This window comes from Fibroporia radiculosa (genome assembly GCF_000313525.1).
Source record: "Fibroporia radiculosa TFFH 294 genomic supercontigs, scaffold12940, whole genome shotgun sequence".
In the NCBI taxonomy this organism is placed as follows: Eukaryota; Fungi; Basidiomycota; class Agaricomycetes; order Polyporales; family Fibroporiaceae; genus Fibroporia; species Fibroporia radiculosa.
Window position 1 is genome coordinate 41,958 of NW_012133478.1, and position 25,929 is coordinate 67,886.

The following is a 25,929-nucleotide window of genomic DNA, read 5'->3' on the forward strand; positions in this document are numbered from 1 at the left end:
CACATGATGGCATGCTAGCACAGGGGGAACATCAAAGATGGGCATACACCTGCGCATAAAGAGCGCGCATTGAGCCGACAAAGACCATTGGTGGAATACAACAGGAATACCTCGAGCTTTCTCACCAGGAGCTTCCCATGTGATATGAACTTCTTCGCTTGCATAATACAGCGGAAGGATGGTGTAGGTTTGTCTAGATCGCGTGAGAGAGCAAGGTACGTTCGAAGCGGCGCGCGTGAGGAAATCGTGGTGACCTAAGCTAACAACTTTATTCAAAGCATGGTTCCAAAAGCCTGGCTTCAAGATATCTCACTATACTTCCGGAGCCCTCCAGCGGTGGCAGGGTCTTCCAAACCAGTCTCGCTGACCTTTTAGATTGACTTCATTCGATTGTCGGAGAATTTAGGTTAGTCCACTTAATCGTTGGATAACACCTCCAGGACGGTGATCTGGCCTACACTGCACTCAGCAGCCAGGGCGATGAATGCATGTCGAAGCAGTACTCACCTGCCTCTAGTGAAATTTTACAGACTGGCAAGCCTACTGACGCGCGACAGCTCCTGGCAGTGGCATGGAGTCCCGGAAAGCGCAATTACTGCCAGTGTCACGAGCAGCAATGGTCACATCACGAGGACGCGACGCGACGCGTGAGTACTTGAGTGCTTGAGTCGTGACATCATGGTCGATGACAGTCGGGCGTCATAGAGCGAGTGGACTCGGAATGGAGTCGTGAGCTATAGCACGGCCAGAAAACTATATAAGCACCTACCGTGAGCCCCCCCCCCAAAACTCACTCGTTCTGCACGTCACCATCATGCAAGCCGCATCCAACGCAGCACAACACGTACGTTCTCCGTGTCTCACTGGTTGCAGGCCGTACTAAGAAAGATTAACACATAGGCTATGGGCGACTACCCCACAGTAGTACACCCAGAATACAAGCCACGTCAAGACGGAGGCACCATGAAAGCGCTTGCCTGGTTTGGGACCCGGGATGTCCGCCTTGTCGAAGCACCTATCCCAGATATCACTGAGCCCGACGATGTTATCCTCAAGGTCACTGGTACTACTATTTGCGGTTCCGACCTCCACCTATACAACGGTGAAATCATTAATCTTCAGAAAGGGGACATACTCGGTCATGAAGTATGAAATAAAACCTTGCTCACTTATATTTCTCATGCTGACTAGGACGTAGTTTATGGGGGTCGTGGATCGCGTTGGGCCAAATGTAAAGAATCTCCAACCTGGGGAACGAGTGGTGGCATCCTTCCAGATCGCCTGTGGGGAGTGTAGCTACTGCGAGCAGAAGTTGTCCTCGTTCTGTGATCGCACAAATCCTTCTTCGTGAGTGGCGCCTCACCACTTCCACAGGACCGAATAGTTAATAGTCGGACAGGTTGCAGAACGCCATGTACGGCCATCGGGATGCTGGATTCTTCGGATATTCTCATTTTACAGGAGGTTTCCCCGGCGGCCAGGCTGAATATGTTCGAGTTCCGAAAGGAAATGTTAATTTACTCCCGGTACCTGATGAAATACCTGATGAGAAAGCCATATACCTTTCGGATATTCTACCCACATCATATCACAACGTGATGGATACGGGGGTTTCTGAAGGGGATGTAGTTGGAGTTTGGGTGAGTTTTGAAGGCCGCACATCTCGAATTGAGACTTACATACCGATGATCCGTATAGGGACTCGGGCCGATAGGACAATGTGTTGCAAAGTGGGCTCAATTGAAAGGTGCATCACGCATTATAGGAATTGACAGGGTCCCCGAACGACTCGCGTTCGCCCGTGAGAAGCTGGGCATCGAAACTCTAGACTTCTCGGTGCACAAGGACGTCGTCAAGCGGTTGCAAGAACTTGTACCTGGAGGCCTGGATGTCGCGATGGATTGCGGTGAGTCGAAATGCCCGTATTTGAACATTGTGCTCAATGTGCGGTATTCTTAGGGACGTTCCACCAGCCCAAAACGCTCGTCCATAAAGTTGAGAAGGCGCTCATGCTTGAGACTGATGTTTCGGAAATAGTGAACGAGATGATCATGTCCGTCAAGAAAGGAGGGCGATGCGGAATTATCGCCGCCTACGCCGGCTACACCAACCACTTCAACATCGGCGCACTGATGGAAAAAGGAGTACGCCTGATCGGCAATGGACAGGCACCTGTTCACAAGTGGTGGAAAGAAATTTTGAACGACTACATCATTCCTGGAAAGTTTGATCCTTCCTTGTAAGCCTGGTCATTCCCGTTCATGATAAGCTACTTGTATGCTGATATAAATTTGCAGTATCATTACGCACCGTGTCCCACTAGACGACTTTCCGAAGTTGTACGAAGCGTTTGACAAGCGGGAAGGTGGCGTTGAGAAAGTCTTCGTTGAAACTCAGTTTTCTAGCCCACCTTCTGTAGGATGTCCAACGACCACCAGGGTCAGCGAGTGGGCAAAAGTGTAAGATGCAGCTTTGAAGGTGGTAGGATGATTAGGATATGTACTGTAGTCCGGATAGTTGACTCACTTATTCATTACTTGTTTTGAGCTACCTTGGCGGCTTTTGGTTGAAGAGCAAGTGCAGCACGCAAGGAACCTTGCCACCGCTTTATCTCCTGACTATGTTTCGAGTCTCACGCTGCGTTGCAGTCTGCCCAGACCAGTGAACAATCCATCAATCATAATTGAAGATGACAATCAGACTGAGAAAATGACGACTAATATCCCAGGAATAAGAATAGTATAAGCACTCAGCTGAGGCCTTCTGACATCATCTAGAGGGTAAAAATGCACCTGAGCGGCAGGCAAAGTAGACAAATATATACGGATCAGCTACTCAAGCTCGTTCCCATATGTCAGTCTTGTCTACGCCTAGCCTTCTCCTCTCAAACCATCTCAGACGACCGGTTGGCTCTTTCCCGAGGACACCCTGCGCTATATGGAGCGCACTCCGCGCACCGCCAGGCAGCGTCTGGCCTGCCTTCAGTCGGAGTCCCTTCAAACCTGCATAAGGTGTATCGTCGCTCTCTTTCTCAGCTTCCTTATTCATAGCTGAAAGTGACTTCGCAAGCAGGGTGTCCTAAGAAAGTATTGGATACGAATGCAACATAAGTATGAGGACGAGATGCTTACAGCATGATCTCCTGCTTTCACAGCCAACTCGGACGCCGAATCCTCATTCCTGAAGCGGAGGACTTTCTGCAAGTTCCACCTTGTCTTCGGCCGCAACTGACCCCGCTCATCAGGTTGCAGTGCTCTCTCATGCATCACAGTCTTCTCTAGGCCAGTGATCCCAGTGCTTGCAAGAGCGCGAGGACCATCGTTCCCTAACCGCCTTCCTACCAGTTCCCATCCCACAGTACGAGCTGTCATTTCAAAACGCAGATCTCGTGGGTTATCAACCAGCTCCAAGATCGCGTGAGGGGCGTTGTCGCCTGGACGGTTACCAAACTTGTGGATCCTCGTGTAGCCCCCGGGGCGGCTTGCGTATCGCTGAGCAAACGAGCCGAATACCTTGGGTACTAAAGAAGGCTTCAAGAGGAACGCGTTAGCGCGTCTGAAAGCGGGTAGGTCGCCCTTCTTGCCCATAGTGATGATCTGACATTCAACGTAAGACTGTTATCCTCGCAAATTAAGCCTCGACGATACCTTTTCTGCAAGTCTGGCGGTATCCCTCGCCTTGGGGAGGGTAGTCTTGATTTGTTCATGTTCGAACAGCGACGTGACCAAGTTCCTGTTTGAACCTCGTGAGCGGAGGAGCTGTACACACGACAGCACATACCTCAGCATGAGCATCCTGTGCGATGAGGTCCGAGAAAACTTTCGAAACGCGACTCCATGCTTCATGACTTGGTCTCAGGTGCAACGGTCAAACGATGGGAGGTACTGGTCCAGTCTTGGACTCTTGGTGAGTATTGGGAACACAAGCGCCCACACGCGGTACTTTTCGCGCGTCCAAATCTGGTAATGACCGCGCTACATCAAGCTAGTAAGGGTACTACTTCAGGAATATCCAACACGCGCGAGGTTGGTCAATCGACCCTGCACGTAAACTGCCTTTGCCAGTAGTCACTTATAACTTATAGGACAGCTGCCAAACTAACTTGGATCTACTTGAGCTGTTCATACACGCGCTACTGATGTTTGGACATAGCAATAGATGCTGGCCGTTACATATTCATGATCATCTAGCTGTTGTTGACCTGCTGATGCGGACAATGGCCTCTGCACTTTGTAATTTTGAGTCAGAAAATGACCAGAAGTAGGTGTGTGGCGCCTCCCTGAATCACATTCTTACTATAAAGCTGACCATATCTTTCATCCCTACTCGTGAATCAAGAAGCATGGATGCGCGATCTAATCGTCCACCCACAAAGCCACTGATCTACCCAATCGGGCCGGGGCCTTCTTGATCATAAACGCTAATCCCAGCTGAAGCTGTTCAATATCCGAGTCAAGTCATGAAGACGACCCTCGTCGAATGAAAACACCACTGACGGCAAATAATTGCAGATGTTTCGGTAAGATTCAGCGGCCGAGAGACAGCATTTACATTCGCTTAGCAATGGCATAAATAATTCAATCGCTTGAATGCTACTTGTACTAGCTCGATCAAGCCCCGAACTGGTGTCGCCACATTGCGCCTCGGTATTGACCGGAGAGATCCACTACAAACAGATGTCCGGAATCTGGATACAAAGCCTGCCTGCTAGCATCGTCTCCGCATGCTCCACACTGCGCCGTAGTCACATACAATTGGTCGTTGTTCTCGCCTTGCCCGCGTCAGAAAACTCATTACCACCAGTAAGAACACTTTACCTCCGAAACAACAGGCTGTAACTTTGAAAACAGTGGGAAAGACGATTTCCAAGTCCATTTCTCCCTCTGGCGTATATCGAATAATCCTGGACCCATTCCACCTTTAAGACAGATGTTCGATGAGCCACAGACACCAAAATATCGTTTATGGGCAGATTTCACTGCACGCACCTTGCTGACCATAAGCCCCCTGCGCTATCGAAGCACAGGCCATCGGGGAATGTCCCCTCGGGCAAGCCGTGAGCAGTCGAGTCAACAAATACACGTCTACCGGACAATCTCCCGTCCTCGTAGTCGTAGGCATATATCTTGTTCACTAGCGAGTCTGTGAAATACCTACCATATTGCGCTCTACGGTGAGCAAGTGTTGACTATGACAGACTCGGAGGTAATCACATGGTCTTGCCGTCCTCACTCCAGCCTAAACCATTGGAATCCTATCCCTTGATAAGTCAGATCATCAATCCGCTATGGAAGCGGTCAACCCACCGTAAATGGGCCTTGATCGATAACGTCGCATAAATTGGTTTCAGGGTCGTACATGTACAGCTGACCAGGTACGTCATACCGCGGCGAGTACAGCGTGCCTGCGATATAACGCCCTTTGTAGTCGCATGCACCATCATTGAACCGAGTATGAGGCTGATGACTTGAAGGTAAAGGCTGACAAAGGTAGTGCAAGGTGGAGTTGCCCTCAATGAGCGCGAACCCTTTCGAGGTTGTGCATGCCAACTGAACCCGAGTTAAATCATTGCCCGCATTTGCCACAGTCCAACCCAGTAGTGCAACCTACTTACCCCCTTCCCGTTTCTCCGCAGAGCAAGTGAGGTTACCGGATCCTCGAACGTATCCACGACGAAGTCTAAGGTGATAATATTGAGGTGGTAGACCTGGCAGAATGAATAAGTCGCGAGGTGAGGTGTACGATAACGCTTGAAGACATCTTACCTTGTTTTGCTCAATATCTACGAAGTGCAACGTCGACGTGCGCGGGTCGTACAGGGGCCCTAGTAGAACAGGGAACTACTCATTATTGCAGGCGAGTAGATGAGCTCAAGCAGTCACCTTCACCAAGGCTGCAGTTGGTCTTCAGGAAAGGGTGGTGGACCGTGATAGTTCTTGGCGGGGGTCCCATGTGCGCACAATGTATTTGAGAGTGCGACGTACTGGGATTCACGGCTCCAGGCTTTATAAACGATCCCCGGCCCGGGGACTAGCACTTAGATCTCGGGACCATCTACGAATTCTAGAATTTATTCACAACTTATGCTCAACAATCTCACCGCTTTCAGACGCAGCGACGGCCAAGTAATACGATCTGTCATGGCATATCGATAGGGGAAAAAAAGAAAAACTGCGAACGCATGTTCCATTGCCACGCGTAGGTAAAAGTCATATCGCAATTGCCTACAGGCCATCATGTGAACCATCCTTAATGAGCTGGAAGGCGTATCAGCGGAGCCGCGCAAGCGGCACAGTAAGGCACGCTTACCTTCTGGTGTTTTGGCGATGTAGTCAATGGCTAAACGATTAAATCTTTAATAGGGCCCGGACTGCAGCACGACGGGAATCGTACCTTGCTGCACAGTTTTGATTTCGTCCGCTTCCTCGTCTGGAATCTCGATGGCAAATTCCTAATATAGTTCTCAGTGAACAGGAAGAATATTACACGAGGTTTGTCATCTGTTCACCTCTTCCACAGCCATGACAACCTCGACTGCGTCCAAGCTATCAAGGCCAAGGTCTTCGGAAAATCTTGAGCTCTCCGAGAGCTATGACGCGAGGTGCGTTCAGGTACTGGCACATCGTATATACCAGCGATAACACACCTTCGTAGGGTCTACCTTTTCGAACCCTTTCAATACGTCCACGACCCGCGCCGTGATTTCGGTTTTTGACAGACCAGCGGATGCAGAGTACGCGGCATGTTGCAAGATTCGGCTGGGCGGGTGAGGAAGCATCGCTGTTGCCCTATGAAAGCGGGCATGCGAAACACCACGAGCAGCAAGATGAAGGAAAGACATGAGTACGAATGGCAGCAGAGAGACAAGTTACAACAGACGTTGCAACTTGAACGCGGTCGAGCTATGGTGACAAGACCGGAATCTGCCGATACGGCGACCCGGGCACGTGACCACCGGAGCCGTCTCGCAACTACTAACTTAGTAACTAGTAGTACTGTATACAGTGACCAGTCAATACAGTAGCTAGCACTAGCAGCGGCCAGTGGCCTACAACACGCAGAATCGGGGCGTTTGCTTTGATGAAAGATAACATCTTGCCCGTAAGCAATGAATTAATGACTTGACATATGCTTCGGGAATATTCGGTTGGCAACACAGATTCAGGCAATTGCGCATGGCACTATTGCCTTCCTCGTAGACGAATTCCATCCGAGTCAGACTTCCGAACGGCGTGCGAGGCAATCGACAAGATCCACGTATTGCCCCCAAGCCACTGATTCTACATAGCGAGTTTCGCGGTGCCCACTAGGAGGTAATCGACTATCGCTGTGAATTTCTTAGATCCCAGACTTTCCCTGTCGTTGGGGCCTTTAGTGCAACATATGTAATAATGCTAAGTACATGATGGATGGGCGAATGTGGACCATATGTACAATCAATCGACTGAGAGCATGTGAAGTAGTAGTCAATAAGCAGCCAATAAGCAAAGGGGAACTGGGACGCACGCATTGCTCATTCGGAGATTGCCGAAAGGAACTGTGCAGTTCAAGTCACGGTGGCTGTCGGTCACTCCTCCGATGCTCTAGCAGCCACCAGTGTGCACTAACGACTGCAAGATCGTCAAGGTGAGATATCCAACGCGTTAGCCGCAAACACGTTCTGAGCACCATTTCTCTACTTCTTTCCTCACAAACTAGGTCAGTGTTCTCCGTTGCATTGTCATCGTCTCCGCGCAAGTTTGACTCTTATCCGAAATCTCGCTATCCAGACTCGCCATGGCCACATTCTCCTCGACACCCATCGTCATTGATGGCAAGGGCCATCTTCTCGGACGTTTGGCTTCAATAATCTCGAAGCAAATCCTCAACGGCCAGAAGATTGTCGTTGTCCGGTGTGAGGAGATAAACATTTCGGGCAGCTTCTTCCGCAACAAGGTCATTCACGGAATCTACGCGTCGGCTTTGCGTCGCGCTTATAACCTACTCTCTCTTGTAGCTGCGGTACCACAACTTCCTCCACAAACGCCACATTGTCAACCCCAAGAAGTCTGGTCCTTTCCATCATCGTGCGCCCTCAAAGATTCTCTACCGGGCCATTCGCGGCATGGTCCCGCACAAGACTGCTCGTGGAGCGGCAGCTCTTGAGCGTCTCAAATTATTCGAGGGCGTACCTCCCCCTTATGACCGTAAGAAGCGGATGGTTGTCCCGGAGGCCTTGAGGGTCTTGCGGTTGAAGCCTGGCCGCAAGTATTGTACTGTCAAGGTGAGTCGTGAGACCCTGTCTTCTTTTGCTCTTGACGTCTCATGTTCACCCTTCTCAGCGCTTGTCTCATGAGGTTGGTTGGGGTTACAAGGATGTGGTTGATCGTCTTGAGGAGAAGAGAAAGATCAAGGCTCAGGCCTTCCATGAGCGCAAGGTATGAGTCGTAATACACGAAGCACGAACCGTGGTCCTGATTTATGCTCTTACTAGCTCGCAGCTATTAAGCTGCGTCAAAAAGCTTTGGCGGACACAGCGTCATCCTTCGAGAAGCTCACGCAGCTTGGCTACTAGACAACATAGTTACATGGCTTCTCGCACTCTCTATCTGCACTCTCCTATGATCAGATGTTATGAGTTATTCCATGTAATCATGTACTGTTTTTTATGTCAGCACGAGGGCGATATGCGAGGGGATTGTTCGAATACGATACTATTCTCAGACGCAGGTATATGTACGCCATGCCCTGCACTTCCGTTTGGCAGATGCGTCGATATCATATTATGACTCGACGCGTTGGGCAGCGTTGTAACTCATCTAAGCGGCGACAGGCGGAGATTGAACCTGAGATCTCTCGGCCATTGGCTGCTTGACCCGTTGCTGACACCACTCCGTCGCCCTACCCCTCCCCCTCGTCCCCACACTCCCCCCTCCCTCCAAGCCATGCCTTCCGACTCCCCTGTTCTCCGTGACACAGGTAAGATACTTTTCACATGCGCCTCCATAAAGTCTCAGCTTTAACGCTCAAGTATCGCAGCGTCCTCGCCTCCATCACGTTCACCCTCTCCCTCCGGCAATGACACGCTGACGCTTCGCGCCCTCGTTAGCACCAAGGATGCTGGTGTTATCATTGGGAAAGCCGGCAAAAATGTTGCTGATCTCAGAGACCATACTGGTGTCAAAGCTGGTGTCAGCAAAGTCGTTCCTGGAGTCCACGAGCGTGTCCTGACAGTAAGCGGTTCTGTAGAGGGCGTAGCTAAGGTCAGCTTGCAAATAGCCCCTGTACTGTTCGTGATACTAACATCCGTACATAGGCGTATGCTCTCATTGTTTCGCAGCTAGTCTCAGCCAATCCCTCATCCCCTGTCTCTCCGAACTCACCTCCGCCAAACACCGCTATTCGACTGCTCATCTCACACAACCTCATGGGAAGCGTCATCGGGCGGAACGGGCTCAAGATCAAAGCAATACAAGACGCTTCCGGCGCGCGAATGGTAGCATCGAAGGACATGTTACCGCAATCTACCGAACGCATTGTCGAGGTTCAGGGCTCATCTGAATCAATAGGGCGCGCTATCGAGGAGATCGGTCGATGTCTACTGGAGGATTGGGAGAGAGGTCAGGGAACTGTACTTTTCCATCCTGGTTCGGGAGACGAGAGATCTGGGCGACGGTCTTCCAATGCAAGTCGGAGGTACAACGGCGACGCTGGGCGCGGCCGAACTTCCCCTTCACCCAATGCTCCACTCCAACAGCCCACCAACCTCCGTACTCAGAACATATCTATTCCGTCCGATATGGTTGGTTGCATCATTGGTCGCAATGGTACGAAAATCACCGAAATTCGCCGTTTGTCTGGATCGAAGATCTCTATCGCCAAAGAGCCTCACGATGAGACTGGCGAGCGGATGTTCACGATCGTAGGTACGCCGGAGGCGAACGAGAAGGCGCTATTCCTCCTATACAATCAACTTGAAAGTGAGAAGGAGCGGAGAGTAGGCAGAGATCAGCAACAGCAAGAAGAGATGCAGGACTAAGAGGTCAAGGGACTGCTATTGTTCCTTACTACTAGCCGCCCCGCGCATAAGGTCGATACACGACGTTGCAGCGCCGATCTGGCAAGCAAGCATATGCCCAGCTTGCTCACCTCAACTACATTCTTCCTAATCCGCCGCCATGCAGCTCGTGCCTGTAGGTCGTCGCGCCTGTCCATATACTTCCGCCCTTGTTCTGCTGCGCCTCGAATCTTGCCCTCTCCGTTCCTCGTCCCCTTCCCTATTCCGTCCGCCGTCCGCTATTGCTGCTCCGCTCAGGTCCTTAGGCTTGAGGGGGGTTTGTTTCCTGTCCCATCTGACATGTCTTCGTTGACGTACGTGTTATCTGGTTGTCGTGCTCTATTATATTATTTGCTTGCATACGTGCGGGTCAGAGACACTTAAAAGTATGCATAGCTTAATTGATAGCGCACTGTGTGGTATCGCTACTACGAGAAAACAAATACATTGCTGTCCCGGATGGGCTCACGTGTTGAGCGCTAGACTCAAATATCTATGATCCACTGTTGATCCACTGTCAATAATTGTCTGCGTCCAATATGAATGGAGGGTCGTCCTCGTATTTCGGCGTTCAGGGTACCCAACCTCCTGGTGCTGCCGCCGCTCGCATAGCGACCACTGTTCTGCTTAATCCATATGCTCAAGCTTCATCCTTCTCGTACCCGCAGGCACCTCACTATGCGCAAGCCTACGCACAATCTAGTGCATCGTCCGTGCCAGCAGTCACGATAGATGGGTATAGCTTGTCAAGCACGTACTCTCCTGCACTATCCAATGGCCCTCAAACCGGTATCCACCAAGAAGGTTTTCGGAGGCGACCAGCTGCGGGGCAGGTACAAGCACACTGGTACCAAGCCGGCGACTCAAGGTGTACCTTTAAAGGGTGCACATTTATAGGTTCTAAAAAGTCTGTTGAGATTCATATGATGGATCGGCACCTCGTTTATCCTCCAGGCTGGGAGAACAGGAAACGCAAGCCTGATTGGGATGCCGATCCTAGCCTGAAAGGGTGAGCTATACCCGTATGCATAAACTGATGAGTGCAGAAAGTAATAAATTATTTAGGAAGCCAATTCTTATCCAGGGAACTACCATCAAGTTAGACACCCCGGAGGCAATCGCGAGCTGGATTGCTGAACGTAAAAAGAGGTTCCCAACCGCAGGTCGTATTGAAGAGAAGGGGAAAAAACTGGAAGAGGCCATTGCCCGCGGACAATTGCCCATGGACGATGCTCGCTTCCCACAGAGGAAGAAACGACGTATGGATAGTACTTCATTTGGGTCGAATATGCATTATGGCAATGCTTTTAGTGGTCAAGAACGTGGGCGAGGCCGCGGACGTGGTCAGCGTGGGGTCGTTGATGGAGGCCGCCACTATGGCACTGGCCGACGTTCTGAACAAACCGCACCGCGGCAGTTGTATGCATTGCCTGAGCGACCTACAAGCCCTCACGCTGGACCTGCCTCCAGAACTTCTGAACCGGATTCAGGCTTTTCAGGGTCAAGTATAACGCAAAATGTCGACGAAGACGAATCTAGCTCGGATAGTGCCCCAGAGACAATGAGTTCCAAGCGTCCAGCCAGAACAGCGAGGATTGAGTCTCTTGAAGCCCAGTCGAAAATCACTGGCAAGGATAAAGAACTTAGCCCTAGTGGCGAGCGTCAGAACAATGCGCAAATTATTCCACAACGTGGACAACAATCTAGAAATCCCATTCACAAACAACCTCGGAGGCCGCCACACAATCCTTTCGCGTCCCGTGAACCACTCCTTCGTAATGTGAAATTTCTACTGACGTTCATCTCAGGAATGGGGCTCATAAAAATTCATTATTAGCTCCTTGCGCCAGAGATACGAATGACAGTGTCAAATTTATCGCAAGCCATCCGGTTCCTGGTCGATAACGATTTTCTCCAAAACGTTGAGCTGAGACCGGGGGCGGCGTCTGAAAAGATGATCGAGGTCATTGGCTCATCAGAGAATGTGACGTTGGATGCAGATGAGGGAGGAGCTTAAGTGTGCAGGGGTTCTATCATCTCTCCAACCTGAGTTATCGTAGCGTACACAGCCGTATCACGAGGTTGCTTTTCGAGGTGTGAGTTCCGAAGGGCATTAATTACGATGAGAAGTCATTATGAGGTACTATGAAGTGCTATGCTCCGCTGCTGGAGCGACTATCGCTTTCATCACTGCCACTGTCGCTGCCATCCTCGTATTCGCCATCCTCGTCTGCGTCGACCTCCAACTGCCTCTGCTCGACCTCGAAGCCCGCTGCGCCGAGTCCCAATCCAATCTCATCGGCTGTCGAGGGTGCTGTAACCACTACAGCAACAGAAGAAGAAGGGTCGAAGAGTGGAAGGAAATGTGTCCGCAATGCGGCAAGGACATCTGCCTTGGTGACTATTCGGAATTTCTCTAGAAGACTTATACTGTGGTTTTGAGAAACACCCTTCAAAGCTTGATTCATGAACGATGATAGTGCCTGTATAGTTTCCCGTCAGTCTGCCCGACCGTAACTATGCGATATGACATACCGCACGTCCGGGCGTTGACACGCCCTTCGTAACGCCAAACACGATGCTGCTTTTCGCAGCATCTAGTGTCGTGTCCTCGAGATTAATCTTACCCTGTCATCAACATCTTTGTAAATTCTTCAACATTGTACCACTTACTGAGCCATCAACAAGACCTTCTATAACCGACTTGGCTTGTTCGAAGGCTTTCATGTAGTTAGAGCTCTGCGAATGTCATCAGGAGAACGTAATCCCAAGAAGCTCGGAGACCTACACGATACAAACCGAAGCCAATGAGACCAGCCTCTAAGTCTATGGACACATGTGCACCATACGCAAGCCCTGATCCACGAATGTAACGCTGACGTGTATTAATTAGTTTTCTGCGGGACAACACGAGACCATTCACGCACCCATAAATAACTCTCTGTTGCATTAAGGACCTCAAGCGCTACTCGAAGAGCCGGATATTCTGGGTGAGCGAACCCTTGAATTCCTTTCGACGTGTGTGACACATAAGAGCTTTCGATGGTAGGCAAGCTGACTACTACGGCCTAAACGAATTTAGCGTTCGTAGTTGCCCCTATCTATATTGGCTTAATGAACATACCTTCCCAACCGGATTTTTGCCCAGGGAGCTGAGAGTATCGACGGCCAGAGCAACAGGTGCCAATTCAGCTGCCTAGATCGCGTATAATTAAGCAAGGAACAACCGCGAGTTTGGTAGTACATACGGGGAGAACATCCGAGAAGTATTTGCTCCAAACGCTTCGAGGTTGCTTTAGAGCTACAATGTTACCAGCTACCGAGATACGCACACCAGAGGGGTCGGTCACTGTCAAATGAGGTAGCACCAAGTGTTAAGTATCTCTTCGGAGTGGATTAATGAATACACTTACAATGCTTCCTGATTGCCTCAAAATCATTGATAACATCCTGCGGCGAATCTTGAAGCTGCTGCGCGAGCATAGGAATGAACTTAATCTGTGGAAGAACCCCGCCATGTCTAGACGTCGAGTTCTCGCTGTACAACAGCTCGGAAGATATGGAAGACAGCACTGTGTCACCATCACGTTTGAGTTCAGGCAAAGATTGCTGGACCTTGGCAATAGTGACTTGCAAGCTAAACAAACGTGAGACGTTTCTAATGGGATGTACACGAAGCTTACCGATCCTTGTCGAATTGAATGCCATATACCAGATCCTTCAACCATGCAACTGCCGCTTCGTACCTCCCAGATTCAACTTTGATGGTTACGCGTAGCGTCTCCATGAAAGCTGTACCCACACCAAGGGATGACTCATAGGAAACAGTATCATTATCGAGCTGGTTCACGACCTGTTCATGAGTGAGTTGTTCTCCAGTGCTTCTATTGACTGGTAAGGAGAAGAAGGCAGAGAGATAAACTGCCATATGGCTGGCATTTTGAATATATCAGAATATTATCCGTAGGGACACAATGGCGTACATACGGACGTAGTCGGTCGGGTAAGTTAGCCAGAGAGAAGTAGGCGTTGATAGTGACGAAATCGGACTGAACAAAACACATTAGTCATTAGATTGCGCAACACATTCTCCACTGTACCTGAACATGGTCATATTGAACGAAAAATGGCACAGGCTGGCCATCGCTCGTAACGTGTTTCGCAAGTTCGGCATTTCCAGACTGTGGTACCGTCTTCTTCCGCCCCTTGCCCTCTCCTACTTCCTGCAAGCTTTGCACTGGGATCCACGAAATGCTCTTCACATCGGGAACTGGGAAAGACGTCAGGATATCCGTCGGAATCTCTCGATCATGTTCTTGCTTCGCTTCCTCGAGCTCCTTCTCAGCCTGCGCAAGCCCATCTGGTCCTAGCCGATCTTTCTGCGCTGCAATCCGAGCTTTCTCTTCCTGTTCTAGTTTGTCAGCCATTGCGCTGGAAGGTTTGCCTCGAACCACGATACAAGGAGGGTCAATATAATACCTGTAAGTCCGCATTAACATCGACGGGCCCATTCGACATGAAAGGTATATCCAAAAAATACCTTCTCAGAATATCCGTCCATTGTTTACTTGACCACTTACGAAGTTGAGCATATTGGTTAATTTCGTCCATAGAAGGACCGAGCTCCGATCCATCTTCGGCCCCATACAAGAAGTCTGTGATAACGGTTCCAGAAAATGTATCACCTTTTGAGGTTTCAACTTTGCTACGGAGCTATCATTGGTCGTGAGATTTGATAAGATCATGAAACAGTAGGACCAGAGATTACCTGTCGTTCGTCGCGATCAATTATCATTGTCATCCGCTCCATGTCGACTCCCGCTTCGACAATCCGCTGAAGACTATCCTTGAGCCTCTTGTCGAAAGTGTCCAGATGTTCCGTAGGGATTGAGCCAATGTAAACGGGTAGATCCACGTAAGTCGCACGTGTATCCTCGCCGAAGTAGATATACGTGCTACAAGGTAATCAGCCACAGCTACTATCGGAATGCTTCCTTAGGAGAACGCACCAGAGAGGAGATTCTATCTCAACAAACTCTTTATTTAGAGGGGCCACGGCAGACGACGTCAAGTAGGTTGCAAGGATGTCGAGAGCCTGGACCAAATTGTAGAAGACCCCCACATAAAATCAACAATAGGGCGACATACCTTTCTCTCCAGGAATGCATTTGATGGCGGACCCATGAAGCCAAGATACAGCTCACCCACACTCTCGTCCTTTTCTGGAAATTCCACTGTGTCTTGAATTGTCTCCGAAATAGGACCACGTTGTGCACTGACTGTCTCCACGAAAGGGCGCTTCCATCCATCAGGCCGAGTGCCGTGGTTTTGACCATGCTCAATGATAGATGGCTCTATCTTATCCTGCACAACCTTCAGAAGAGATGTAGTACCCGAGGCAAGCTTTCCTGCGACAATCAAGGAGAGGTTGTGGGGCACATAATACTGGTGATGATAGTCCCGAACTAAAAGGTGTGAGTGAATAATCGCGTAAACCACTAGAAAATCGTACTTTGGTCGATCGTCAACACCCTGAGGGCTTCCATGAGGCCGCCAGTTTCACTACGATATGCGCTTCCTTTGGGGTTGAGTAAGCGCTGCATACTAGAATGCACATCAAATCGAGCCAGCTGATCGGCCAAGAGGCACCTTACCGGAGTGCCATAATATCTTGTGGCGTATTTTGCCGCCCTTGCATCTCACTATAAACTACCCCAGAGTCTTTACCCTGACCATCTATATGATGCACCTATGATTGTTGAGCATATTTCGGATACAAGAATGAAGAGCGTCCTACTTCTGTAACGAACCCAGCCTTCGTCAGGGTAGGATACAGTATATGATCGACGTATATCGGAAGTAGTTGAAGGAAGCCCTGCTCTCCAGCCGTAGACACAGTATATGCGGTATGGTCCGTATCAGTCCAGGCATTGGTACCGTTTGAGAAACCACGGTTAGCGAGATTATCTATGATCCCCTTGTACGGATATTTCTCCGATCCCATGAAAACTAGACTGCATGATGTGAGCAATCGACCACCATTCAATCAGAATTACCAACTGTTCTAATGTATGCGGACAACCACTATCGTCAAAAACTAGATATGAAGTGAGCAGTTAGCATATATTGAACCTGCAAGACAAAATTCATGATTGTCGTGTGCAATCCCAGATCTACGGATTGTTGTTCAGCAGGCATGCGCTACGCATTGCCCAACCAGATACGCATGCCGGGCTCAGGACCATCATTGCGTCCAAGAGCGATCCTGAATCAGGCACTGTACCATTGGGATCACGATTGTCAGACCACAAGTGCACATGATAGTTAGAGGACGAAAACGTCGGGACACGAGTATGATGGATGTAGACATCATTTAATAGAGTAAGTGATTCCAGAATGGGTTGATATAAATTATGACTGGTCGCGAATATTTGTGCATGAAAAGAAATACGTACTCTCAGTCCCAATGACGAAATAGCCGTTAACAATGGGAGCTGTCGTGTCAATGTGACAGTTGAAAGTCAGATGCATAAAAGTCTGTAGCAAGCTCAATGAACGTACCCTCATAATCTAAGTGGACCACAGACAGTCCAGTGATCCGACTCTTCCACTTCGAGACCAGAATGTCCGCAAAGTCCAGCTTCAGCCGTTTCACCAGATCAAAATTCCCGAAGTGTTCAGGAAATGAACCATTGACTTTGGTGCCATTCTCAAGAGGTGCCATAGTGCTATACGAATGATCAATAAAACGTTGCAGAGAGCGAGGTGCAGATCGAGTTCGATATGTATACAGAGAACGAGAGATGGTGCTGTGTTGCTTGATGGAATGCGAAGCGCGTTTGAAGGTCAGGAGACGGTACATCCAGTATTCCAAGATAAAAGGGTCGTGACAGCAGGAACCCAACCAAGAGTTAATAACAGAGCAAACGCCAGAAGGAACCTGGAAGACGAACACGAAAGCGCCCATAAATCGTCCTGAGTATGTAAGAACCACGTGCGAGCAAATTACAAATTGCTTGATTCAAAGATACTATACTAGTAATGGAGGTACATTGTAGAGGCTGGCAATGGGCAGTAAGTGTCCACTTTCAGCTTGAGGTTAACATTTCAACACCAGAGTGAGAAGAAACTGACAGGTATCGGATCCGATTACGATACCTGTCAATTTTCTTCCCAAGCTGTCTCAGTTCGCCTGCCTGACTTATCCACTGGGCGCTCGACGTTGCAACAGGAACGCCGACACTGCAAAATAGAATTTGAGTCTAGTGCGTTTGGGGTGGACTCGTGTAAGCATCTGTGATTCACGAGTCATCTACCTCCTCCGCCTATTAGAGGAAAGCCGTCATTCAGAATGGTCGCATACACCGGTCCACGTCCTTCGTAAGGCGATCGCCTACAAAAGTCCTTCAGGGGCCATCGTTGGATAGGTACCGCCTAACCTTGGTAAATACCGCGACGATGACAGTAGAACCTACCAGCTTGCCCAAGCTAGCCTTCCTGGGCCCCTTGGGATCCCACTCACACCAAGTGAGTCACCGACAGCACGATAATTGGAATAGTGAACATTGTCTAATCGATGATTAGTGTGCCCAGAACGGCTTCGGTCCAGGAGTAGAATATGTCGAGAGGTCAACTATCACAGGTACGCTACTCCTTTGCCATTTCAGCGGACAGTGGCAAATGTCAGCAGAGGCTTTTAAGGCCGTCTCCGACGAGATACCGTTCGCTCTGATCCCACAAGAGAACAGTTTGTATGGGACGGTCACGGACACATACGACCTCCTTCGCCTACCGGAAGTTGGACAGCATAAATTTGTCAGGGGAGAGGTTACACTTTCTGTTCGACACTGTCTCGTCGTTCGCCGCGGGGTGAAGCTCAGGGACATTGGGAGGGTCCTTAGTCACGAGCAAGTAAGCTCTAGTAACGATTCTGACGCGGACCTGCTCGAACTGAATTCTACCCTGCCAGGCACTTGGCCAATGTGCGCGCTTCCTCTCGACCAACCTGCCTGGAGCCGCCCGCATCAAGATGTCGTCCACGTCGGCCGCTGCGCAGGCACTCCTGTCCGAAGACAAGGCAGACCAACTAACAGAAAGTGCAGCTCTCTGCTCTGCCGCCTGCGCTAAAATGCATCCAGAGCTGGAAATTCTGCAGGAGAGCGTGCAAGACAGTAACAGTAAGTTCGGTCGGGTCCGTTGTCTCTTCGCATCCCATTGAGTCACTCCAAACGCGGGTTAGCAAATTGCACACGGTTCTACGTCATCGGAAAATCACTCGACGTCAAGCTGCCATCCACATTCCATGTAACCCCTCCCAGGCATGCGCTAGTGCGCATGGCTCTCAGAAACCCCGATATGGCCCCGGATGCGACTGTGCACCCTCGCAATCGACTTGTTCAACTGGTTCTCAGCACATTGCTGGCTACGTTTGGCCTCCCTGTTACGCGGATAGACAGGAGGCCGTCCTTGACTGATGTTCCTTTCGAGGATGTTTACATGGTCGAGCTGGAGAATCCGATGAGTGCCCTCAGCGTCGGCGCTGAAGCAGATGTTAATCTCCTTGACTCTTCTATGTGGAGTAGGATGGCAGCAGGAGTGAAACAGGTAGAAGCGGCAGGTGGCGATGCCACCGTGCTTGGAATCTGGTAAAACTCGATCCTCTTGCATTTACTGCAGATCTCCTAGCGACTACGAGACGTTAGAGCCAGAATAATGTCAAGAGTTGCTAGATATGTGCGCATGGGCAGGATTGTGTGTGTGACATACATGACTCAAGTGATCTGTAACATTGTATTTTAGATTGAAGATTGTTCTAGAGACTGCTCAACGAGTGAAGCAACAGCCTGTGATCTAGGTGTTATGCGGCACTTGAATGGTTTAGGGCGACTGAGTAGAGTTCAGTCGCAATCGGAACAGAGAGTTATCACGGTAATTCACCTGAGCAACGTAGATGTAAACTCTACATCTGGCTCAATGGGCATACCCTTTTCATCTAGAGCCTTCGAGATATCGAAAGTTGCACAAATGGTGGCTACGGCTATCCATAGTGAATCTACAGCTAGCCACCTGCCAGGACACATCCTGAGGTGGCATTGCAATAAGCATGAGAGTATGAGTGATTGCCTTACAGTCGAAGATAAATCAGATACCGTCTACCGAACCCAAAAGCGGCCCAAGGAATCTCATTGATGTTTTGCTCACTGTTAACTTGAGCATCTGCATAACGCTCGGGATGAAATCGGAGCGGGTCAGGATAAGTGGTCTCATCATGTAATATACCCCTACGATGATTGTAAATGGAGAATAACAAGACAGGAATGCATGACTAACCAAACATTTGGTAGAACCGTCGTGCCTTTTGGGATGTGGTATCCTTCGTATTCATCGTCGTCTGTCATGCTGTGTGCTATTCCTAAAGGTGTAACTGGGTAGGGTCAGGTAATGAAGTGACGGATATATGGGTGGTCCGTGTATAGTCGTGCACCACATACCAGGATTCCATCGAAGACATTCCCATACGATCCAGTCCACATAAAGCAGCGAGATTCGATCGTCGAAGTTAGGCAGACGATCAGGGCCTACGACCTGATCGATCTCAGCTTGCGCTCGCTTGAGGACATCGGGATAGATGGTCATCGCCAAGAAAAACGATATAACGCCTGATACAGTCTGTTGCCAATCATGTCGATTCACGCCCAGGGTATAAAATACCGTGGCCACCTACAGTATCCGCACCAGCTAGACTATGCATTATGTTCAGTGGCCTTATGGAATTAATCAGTTGCAATACCAGCATATGCAGTTGCAGCAACATCCTTGATTATTCTCTCTTCGTCTGGATCTTGACCATTGTGTTGCCACTTCTCCAGCTCGAACGTAGTCAGTGCTGAGATGGCACTCCCATGTTTCTGAAAAGCCATAAGGATAACCATCATGTCCAGCATGTATATCACTCACCATTCGTTCTTTGACCATGTCGAACGGTGCATTCAGCATTGCTTGGTTTAGTTTTCGCCATTCGAGTGCTTGCCGCTTGAAGCCAGCGCCGGGCATCCACCTAGGCACGTGTCTGACTATGCTCATACCAGCGTCAGAAGACTAGGCGAGCTCAACAGGTGATGGCTCACGAAGAGGAATGTAATCAACGAGATATGTTCCAAAGATCCCACTTGCTGCTAAGGTGGCTAGTGCTTTGTCGGCTAACGTCACGAAGTTATCTCCTTCCGGAGCAACCTGATATGCGGTTACCAATGAACCACCAAGATGATAAATAGAACAAGAATGATACCTGATGTCCGTAGACAATATTCATGATGATTGCAGCAGCAGTCCTGTCAGTGGCACCTGTAAGTCCATATGGTACAACCCCGAATTCAGAGAAAGGGTAGAGACCTTCGTACGTGGTGAGCAAACATGTCAGGCGTGTCGAGGAGATTTTGGAGGAGGACATGTGTTTCTCTGGACTGTACGGGATGGTGGTGGGAGGTTGTGGTATTGTTGAAGTAGTGGTGGAAAAGCGTTCGGTGTCGCTTCCACCACGAGCCGTATGGTGCAGTCGAGAATAACCAATCAAAGCCCATGCTGGAGCTCGGTGAGATAAGGAAACCAGAGACGTATCTGAAACGCGACGCACAGCTTGCTGACCATCGTCCTTTGCGGACGGGAAGAGTATATACTACTGCGCTTGTCAAGTAGGTCGTTCGCTACCCTCGCGGTGTTCAATATGAGAATGGGATTCCCGAAGATGTGGATGTAGATCACGTCGCCTGTGAGAGGACAAATTGATCGAATTCAGAGACGCGGGAGAAGGGCGTGGGCGACAATTGGAAGGCACAAACCATAGAGCTTCCTCCATTCCGCGTAGGTTTTCCAAGGATACGAGGTCGGCAACGCGACAGAGCCAAAGGTAGAAGCGCGGGGGCCAGGAGGAAGATGGCGGGCATTTCGTCGTACGAGGCAGCCGTATAAAATACAGACGAGGGAGGCACAGAGCAGAAGGGGCGTGCAGGGGACGGTAGCCATGGGCGAGGGAGGAAGAGGGCCGTGACGCGAGCTGCCGCATTTTTATTTACATATAAGTAAAGCGTGCACACTTGGCTGGGTTGAAACTTAAGTATGCGAGAACCGTTCCGTGTCGATCGCCGTGCGGGAGCTGAAGCGCGCCGGCTGCTGCCGCCTTTAGTAAGCCCGCCCGGCACACTCCGCAGTGTCCGCCACTCTTGTCGACGCCACAACGGGCGGGACAGGCAATGAGTCTCTCCTCAGCCACCACCACCACGCTCTCCGTCCCCCCCATCATCAAGGACCTCGTCCGCCCCCAGTTTCACCAGAACAACTTCCAGGAGGAGGCGTACGTCAAGTCCGAGCTCGGTATCAAGCTTGACAAAGGTCTGCGCTCCGCCATATCTTACGTTACGTCTGACCCTCATTCCCCCAGATGACCAAATCTGCCGTCTCGCCCTGACGGCCACTGGATGCCCCCTTGGACCGCTTCTGTGCCCCCTCAGACACACCACGCCTTCCACCGCCAACTTTCAGCCTCCCAAACAGCTACCGACCCACCCCCGTGAGCGAGAGCGTTTAGCAACAGTATGCAAGCACTGGCTCCGCGGTCTATGCAAGAAGGGCGATGCGTGTGAGTTCTTGCACGAGTACAATCTCAGGCGCATGCCCGAGTGTTGGTGGTACGCCAAGTATGGCTACTGCTCTGCTGGAGACGAATGTCTCTACGCTCACCCAAAAGAACGTCGCATTGAGTGTCCGGACTATAATCGGGGCTTCTGCCAGCTCGGTGCGTCCTTAGCGATTCTCTTCTCATATCTTATCCTTACAAAGATCCTCAAAACGGTTGCCCGACTATCCCATAGGTCCAACATGCCCACGAAAACATGTCCGCCGTGTTGCATGTCAACTCTACCTGACCGGGTTCTGCCCTATGGGCCCTGATTGCGCCCGTGGACAGTGGGTATCTACATCCTTATGACTCTAAAATCTGGTATTCAATCCAATTTCGCAGTCCTAAGCCTGGGGTTCCCCTTCCGGAGGCATATGAACCGCCGCCGCAGCCGTCTATTCGTGATCTCGGGCCGCCGCCTCCAGGCTATGGTAGGTATGCAGATTTCGACCGCGGTAATCTCGGCCTCCACCCCCCGGGCGGAGGTGGCTCTGGTGGGCCTCCAGGTCCTCGCAGGAACATTGAAGACGTTGTGTGCTTCAAGGTGTGCTCCCTGCTCTATCTCATATTGATCTTGCTGGTGCTCATTTTGGATCTAGTGTGGAGAAAAGGGTCATTACGCTAATCACTGTAGAAATCAGATGCGGAAGCGGTAATCTGGACTTGTTCTGTATACAGTAATTTTCGCGTATGTGTTGTATAGTGGAAGAACCCATAGTGAATACATGCTGCTGTTGACATTTATACATGTTCATCAACCGAAAAACCCTATAAGATGATACTACATGTTCTACTGAAGCCTAAAGAAGTAAATAAGCACTACTGACGTGAGAATCAAAATGGTGCACATGCAATCCAACGTTCCACAAAATGGGGTGGTAGCATGCTCCGTGCAAAATTATCGCTAATTTGAATAAACGTCAAAACCTCCCATCATACGCAGACATAGAAACAGACGCGGTTCGCGGATGCGTCTGCGAAGGGTATCCAGTTGGCGCCGGCTGTCGCTGTGGCCAGGGAACACCAGACTGTGACGCCCCGACCATGGGCTCTTCGAAAGAATGCGCACCCGGGAGAGGCGCACAGATAGGCTCTCGAGAGGTGGATTCCTTGGAGAACAGCCCTGCATGGGAGAAAGGGTATAAGGGCACTCCGACGTCGAGTGGCTGTCGCTGTGAAGTCATGCAGACGATCTCTGTCATAAGACCCTGCAGCAGTTTCTCTTGACGGACTAGAAGACACATTCATGAGCTGAAAGATCTAATAGGTATATTTGATATGACTTACCGCCAATGGGAGAGCGAGTGCCGTATGTCAACATTGCGAAACTATTCAGCAGTATTCATGAGACAGTGATAAGCGATAATATTGCTGACGGACCGGAGCGTGTTTATCTCTCCCCACACTGCTGCTTCTCTAGCAGTGTCCCCAATTTCTATAAAATACTTACATAGCTGGACCTGAACTGCGGCAGCCAAATACCAACAGATCTATCTTCATGGTGAGCGATCGGTACCACTGTCTGAGACGCCATGACTCACAACGATGAACGGATGCAGTCGTGTTATATCGAGAGACGTTTCCGCAAGCTTATAGCAAGCCTGTAAGATCGATCTTGTCGCACTCATACAGCGCGCAGTGGATGCACTTTGTGTATCGTGGAAGTTGATGTATGTGTTGTGAAGTGTGATGGTAGCTCTAGAAGAGTACTATCAGCGGCATCATCCAGCACGACCACGAGCCACGTACGCATGAGGAACAACATGTGCCATGTAAAGATCGGTGTCTAGTACACCAACACTACCACCCAAACCCAGATGCTTGTACATCTGGGGGAAGCTTTCTAAGAAGTCAACGCAGACCAGCTTGTCCAGCCCGGGGAAGCCCTGTAGATGGAACGGATTCTGGGTTTTGGAGGGAGGTACTGTTGCGCGCAGGTTGGACCTGGTTATGAAGTCTGTGACGGTGCCAAACATCATGACTGACTTCAAAAACAAAATGAACGAATCGGTGTATTCTGGTGCATGCAGAGTAAAGACGCCGTTCGTCGATAAATCCTGCGGATTGCTAGGAATGTTCGACTTCGGTCCACTTCAGATATTTTGATACTACCAGCAATAAATGATAATGACTTACATCTGCTTCAAAATCTAGGGCCCGGACGGGGAACTCGGTCCCAATGTCTTGCTGGTCGACGCCATGTAGCCAGCCTCCCACGGAGACGATACGGTCAAATAAAACGGCCATCCACCACGTTCTACGTCGTGATTCCAGGTCCCTGAAGTCTCTGGGTGGTGGAAGATATGCTCCGGGTGCATTCGAGCTTTGAGGCGAGAATGTGCCAGGATAGTTGAGACGAAGCGGCACGGCAACTCGGGTCTGGAAGCCGGAAAATATCCAAATCTCGACCCATCGCCCCTCCTGATAAAAATACCATGACAGCAAGATGCAAGCTTGTAGAACTGGGAAGATGTCCTGTCCGGTCGCCATAGTTTTGTCAATGAACTCCCTTGCCTTGCCTACGTGCATCTCTGCAAACTTGTCCTGACGACTGCCATCGGGGAGCATCATGATGTCTGTTGACGCCCAGCGCGAAGCGGAAGCACACTAACAAATAAAATTCAGTTTCGAGGCTGACCGCAGCCAGAGAGGAAGCGCCTACGATTGCGTGTAGTATGGCGGAGTGCGGGAAATGGGGATCGGAAGGAGGTAGGTGGAGGGAAGTGATGAAGGACGGACGGTGCAATATGCGCGATCCGCAAGGATCACAGCGGAAGAACACGTCCACACTAAAAGACGTGAGAGGTTTGATATGGTTGCCACGCTGCTTCAACAAGTGGCACTCACTAGTGATTGAGAACATCCGGAGGTGGTAGATCTGGATCCCAGCCGGAAAAAAACATATCCATGAGTGATTCTGTCGTATTTCTCGGTTGGGGCACGTCCGGGCTACCACTCGAACCCCGTCCTTGAGAAGGCGGACTGATAGAAGACGTGTCCACGCGGCCTTCGAGGGAAGATGAAGACGGGACTCCCGTTCCGGGCGGTGTGTTGGCTGGGGTTCGTTCTGCTGAACCTGTGAGATTACTTGAAGGTGAAGCAGACCCAGACGAGAACCGATGTGGATGGCTCAGCTGGCCTCTCAAGTGCACTAAATTATCGAGAAATGCATATGTTGAGGGACCAGCAGTGCCACTGTATGGAACGTGGCGCACCTATCTGTTCCTCTAATGCTCTGATCTTCTCGAGAGGCTCAATGTCGGATGCGATTGGCAACCCCTCTACCGGGTCATATGAACATTGGGGTTCCGTGGGGTGGCTGCGCATCAAGTGTAAGTTGCTATTGATCCGCAACGAGTGGAGAAACATACGCGTAGCCAATTGGTGGAGGGACACTAATCAGGGTCTGCCACTGTCTGTTCCACTTGAGAAAATGGCCGAAAGGCGGCTGTAACAAGCAGAGATGGACTCACTTGACGCATGTTGCACAATGTGGTCGCGCGGCGTCACATTTCTGCACAAAATCGGTTCAAGCACAGTGGTAGGGCATGAAGTGGCTTACAAGCTTTCTCTTCCGACAGGCGAGACAGGCCTGGGTGAAATAGGACACGCTGAGAACATGACGAGGATAGAGTATGGGGATGACATGCCTGATTCCTGCGCAGAGCAGGTCGGGCCGATGACGTGCTGGCTTTGGGCATCTAGTTTTCTGAATCACGGCTATCAGATGGGAGATGAGGCCAGACAAGATCGAGGGCGACTGACATGAAACCGGAAGGCACGGCTTGCCAGGGCAAAAGCCTCGGGTGCGGACGGAGGGGCGTCAGACACAACGCAGACTCGCAGAAGTGTAGCCGAGTGGGAGTTCTTAGACGGAAGGAGTGCGGCGACTTATAGGGATGGGCCGTATGGCTGGGAGAGGATTCAAGGCTGCGCCTGCGGTATTCGGACGAGCGGAGGCCCCGCGATCGGCACGAGAGCAGTCGGTGGCGGCTGTGAGTAAACTGAGATCAGACAGTGAGTGCACACAGCGTGCTGCGGAGACGAGGAGGAGGACGAGGGAGGTTTGTGAGCTCGAGTCGCCTCGCAGGAGAGTACGGCCGGGGAGGACGCTGTCGACGCTCGGAGCGAGCGAGCGGGAAAATATAAATAACAAAATCGGGCGGGCGCATTATTATTAACGGCCATGGCCGCAACCGGCAGGGGGGGGGGCCAGCGG

The 25,929-nt window shown here is 50.4% G+C and overlaps 10 protein-coding genes across 10 annotated transcripts; 6 read left to right on the forward strand and 4 right to left on the reverse strand.

The window, feature by feature from the left end:
- Positions 1-814: 814 nt before the first annotated feature.
- On the forward strand, positions 815-2,463 carry FIBRA_07367 (uncharacterized protein; the record flags this gene model as incomplete). The annotated part of the gene is made up of 7 exons (XM_012329051.1): positions 815-844; positions 901-1,146; positions 1,199-1,347; positions 1,400-1,640; positions 1,699-1,906; positions 1,960-2,239; positions 2,298-2,463. 7 exons carry the CDS (start codon positions 815-817, stop codon positions 2,461-2,463), a joined length of 1,320 nt encoding a protein of 439 aa, XP_012184441.1.
- A 372-nt stretch (positions 2,464-2,835) lies between these two features.
- On the reverse strand, positions 2,836-6,841 carry FIBRA_07368 (uncharacterized protein; the record flags this gene model as incomplete). The annotated part of the gene is made up of 12 exons (XM_012329052.1): positions 2,836-3,078; positions 3,132-3,596; positions 3,648-3,732; positions 4,989-5,153; positions 5,214-5,254; positions 5,307-5,549; positions 5,615-5,707; positions 5,766-5,824; positions 6,310-6,339; positions 6,394-6,451; positions 6,509-6,589; positions 6,647-6,841. 12 exons carry the CDS (start codon positions 6,839-6,841, stop codon positions 2,836-2,838), a joined length of 1,758 nt encoding a protein of 585 aa, XP_012184442.1.
- A 935-nt stretch (positions 6,842-7,776) lies between these two features.
- On the forward strand, positions 7,777-8,554 carry FIBRA_07369 (uncharacterized protein; the record flags this gene model as incomplete). Its single annotated transcript, XM_012329053.1, has 4 exons — positions 7,777-7,935; positions 7,997-8,263; positions 8,322-8,417; positions 8,474-8,554. The coding sequence occupies 4 exons, from the start codon at positions 7,777-7,779 to the stop codon at positions 8,552-8,554; spliced, it is 603 nt and encodes a 200-aa protein (XP_012184443.1).
- Positions 8,555-8,924: 370 nt separating this feature from the next.
- FIBRA_07370 (uncharacterized protein) lies at positions 8,925-10,018 on the forward strand (the record flags this gene model as incomplete). The annotated part of the gene is made up of 3 exons (XM_012329054.1): positions 8,925-8,958; positions 9,019-9,242; positions 9,296-10,018. 3 exons carry the CDS (start codon positions 8,925-8,927, stop codon positions 10,016-10,018), a joined length of 981 nt encoding a protein of 326 aa, XP_012184444.1.
- Positions 10,019-10,575: 557 nt separating this feature from the next.
- FIBRA_07371 (uncharacterized protein) lies at positions 10,576-12,053 on the forward strand (the record flags this gene model as incomplete). Its single annotated transcript, XM_012329055.1, has 3 exons — positions 10,576-11,045; positions 11,102-11,816; positions 11,874-12,053. 3 exons carry the CDS (start codon positions 10,576-10,578, stop codon positions 12,051-12,053), a joined length of 1,365 nt encoding a protein of 454 aa, XP_012184445.1.
- Positions 12,054-12,189: 136 nt separating this feature from the next.
- On the reverse strand, positions 12,190-16,760 carry FIBRA_07372 (uncharacterized protein; the record flags this gene model as incomplete). Its single annotated transcript, XM_012329056.1, has 20 exons — positions 12,190-12,519; positions 12,572-12,658; positions 12,710-12,775; positions 12,825-12,911; positions 12,964-13,104; positions 13,161-13,232; positions 13,285-13,385; positions 13,450-13,673; positions 13,720-13,968; positions 14,024-14,085; positions 14,137-14,515; positions 14,577-14,749; positions 14,805-14,991; positions 15,046-15,131; positions 15,185-15,501; positions 15,549-15,640; positions 15,691-15,785; positions 15,834-16,045; positions 16,492-16,530; positions 16,598-16,760. 20 exons carry the CDS (start codon positions 16,758-16,760, stop codon positions 12,190-12,192), a joined length of 3,162 nt encoding a protein of 1,053 aa, XP_012184446.1.
- Positions 16,761-17,494: 734 nt separating this feature from the next.
- On the forward strand, positions 17,495-18,685 carry FIBRA_07373 (uncharacterized protein; the record flags this gene model as incomplete). The annotated part of the gene is made up of 4 exons (XM_012329057.1): positions 17,495-17,563; positions 17,621-17,947; positions 18,006-18,213; positions 18,276-18,685. 4 exons carry the CDS (start codon positions 17,495-17,497, stop codon positions 18,683-18,685), a joined length of 1,014 nt encoding a protein of 337 aa, XP_012184447.1.
- A 146-nt stretch (positions 18,686-18,831) lies between these two features.
- Positions 18,832-21,058, reverse strand: FIBRA_07374 (uncharacterized protein; the record flags this gene model as incomplete). The annotated part of the gene is made up of 12 exons (XM_012329058.1): positions 18,832-18,922; positions 18,974-19,117; positions 19,186-19,317; positions 19,367-19,460; positions 19,528-19,705; positions 19,761-19,774; positions 19,827-19,944; positions 19,994-20,109; positions 20,164-20,269; positions 20,325-20,687; positions 20,744-20,802; positions 20,875-21,058. 12 exons carry the CDS (start codon positions 21,056-21,058, stop codon positions 18,832-18,834), a joined length of 1,599 nt encoding a protein of 532 aa, XP_012184448.1.
- A 227-nt stretch (positions 21,059-21,285) lies between these two features.
- On the forward strand, positions 21,286-22,366 carry FIBRA_07375 (uncharacterized protein; the record flags this gene model as incomplete). The annotated part of the gene is made up of 5 exons (XM_012329059.1): positions 21,286-21,424; positions 21,474-21,827; positions 21,904-21,997; positions 22,053-22,254; positions 22,310-22,366. The coding sequence occupies 5 exons, from the start codon at positions 21,286-21,288 to the stop codon at positions 22,364-22,366; spliced, it is 846 nt and encodes a 281-aa protein (XP_012184449.1).
- Positions 22,367-22,630: 264 nt separating this feature from the next.
- Positions 22,631-25,192, reverse strand: FIBRA_07376 (uncharacterized protein; the record flags this gene model as incomplete). Its single annotated transcript, XM_012329060.1, has 11 exons — positions 22,631-22,941; positions 22,998-23,038; positions 23,091-23,200; positions 23,252-23,408; positions 23,460-23,791; positions 23,847-24,317; positions 24,373-24,499; positions 24,558-24,861; positions 24,926-25,029; positions 25,082-25,122; positions 25,184-25,192. 11 exons carry the CDS (start codon positions 25,190-25,192, stop codon positions 22,631-22,633), a joined length of 2,007 nt encoding a protein of 668 aa, XP_012184450.1.
- Between the last annotated feature and the right edge of the window lie 737 nt (positions 25,193-25,929).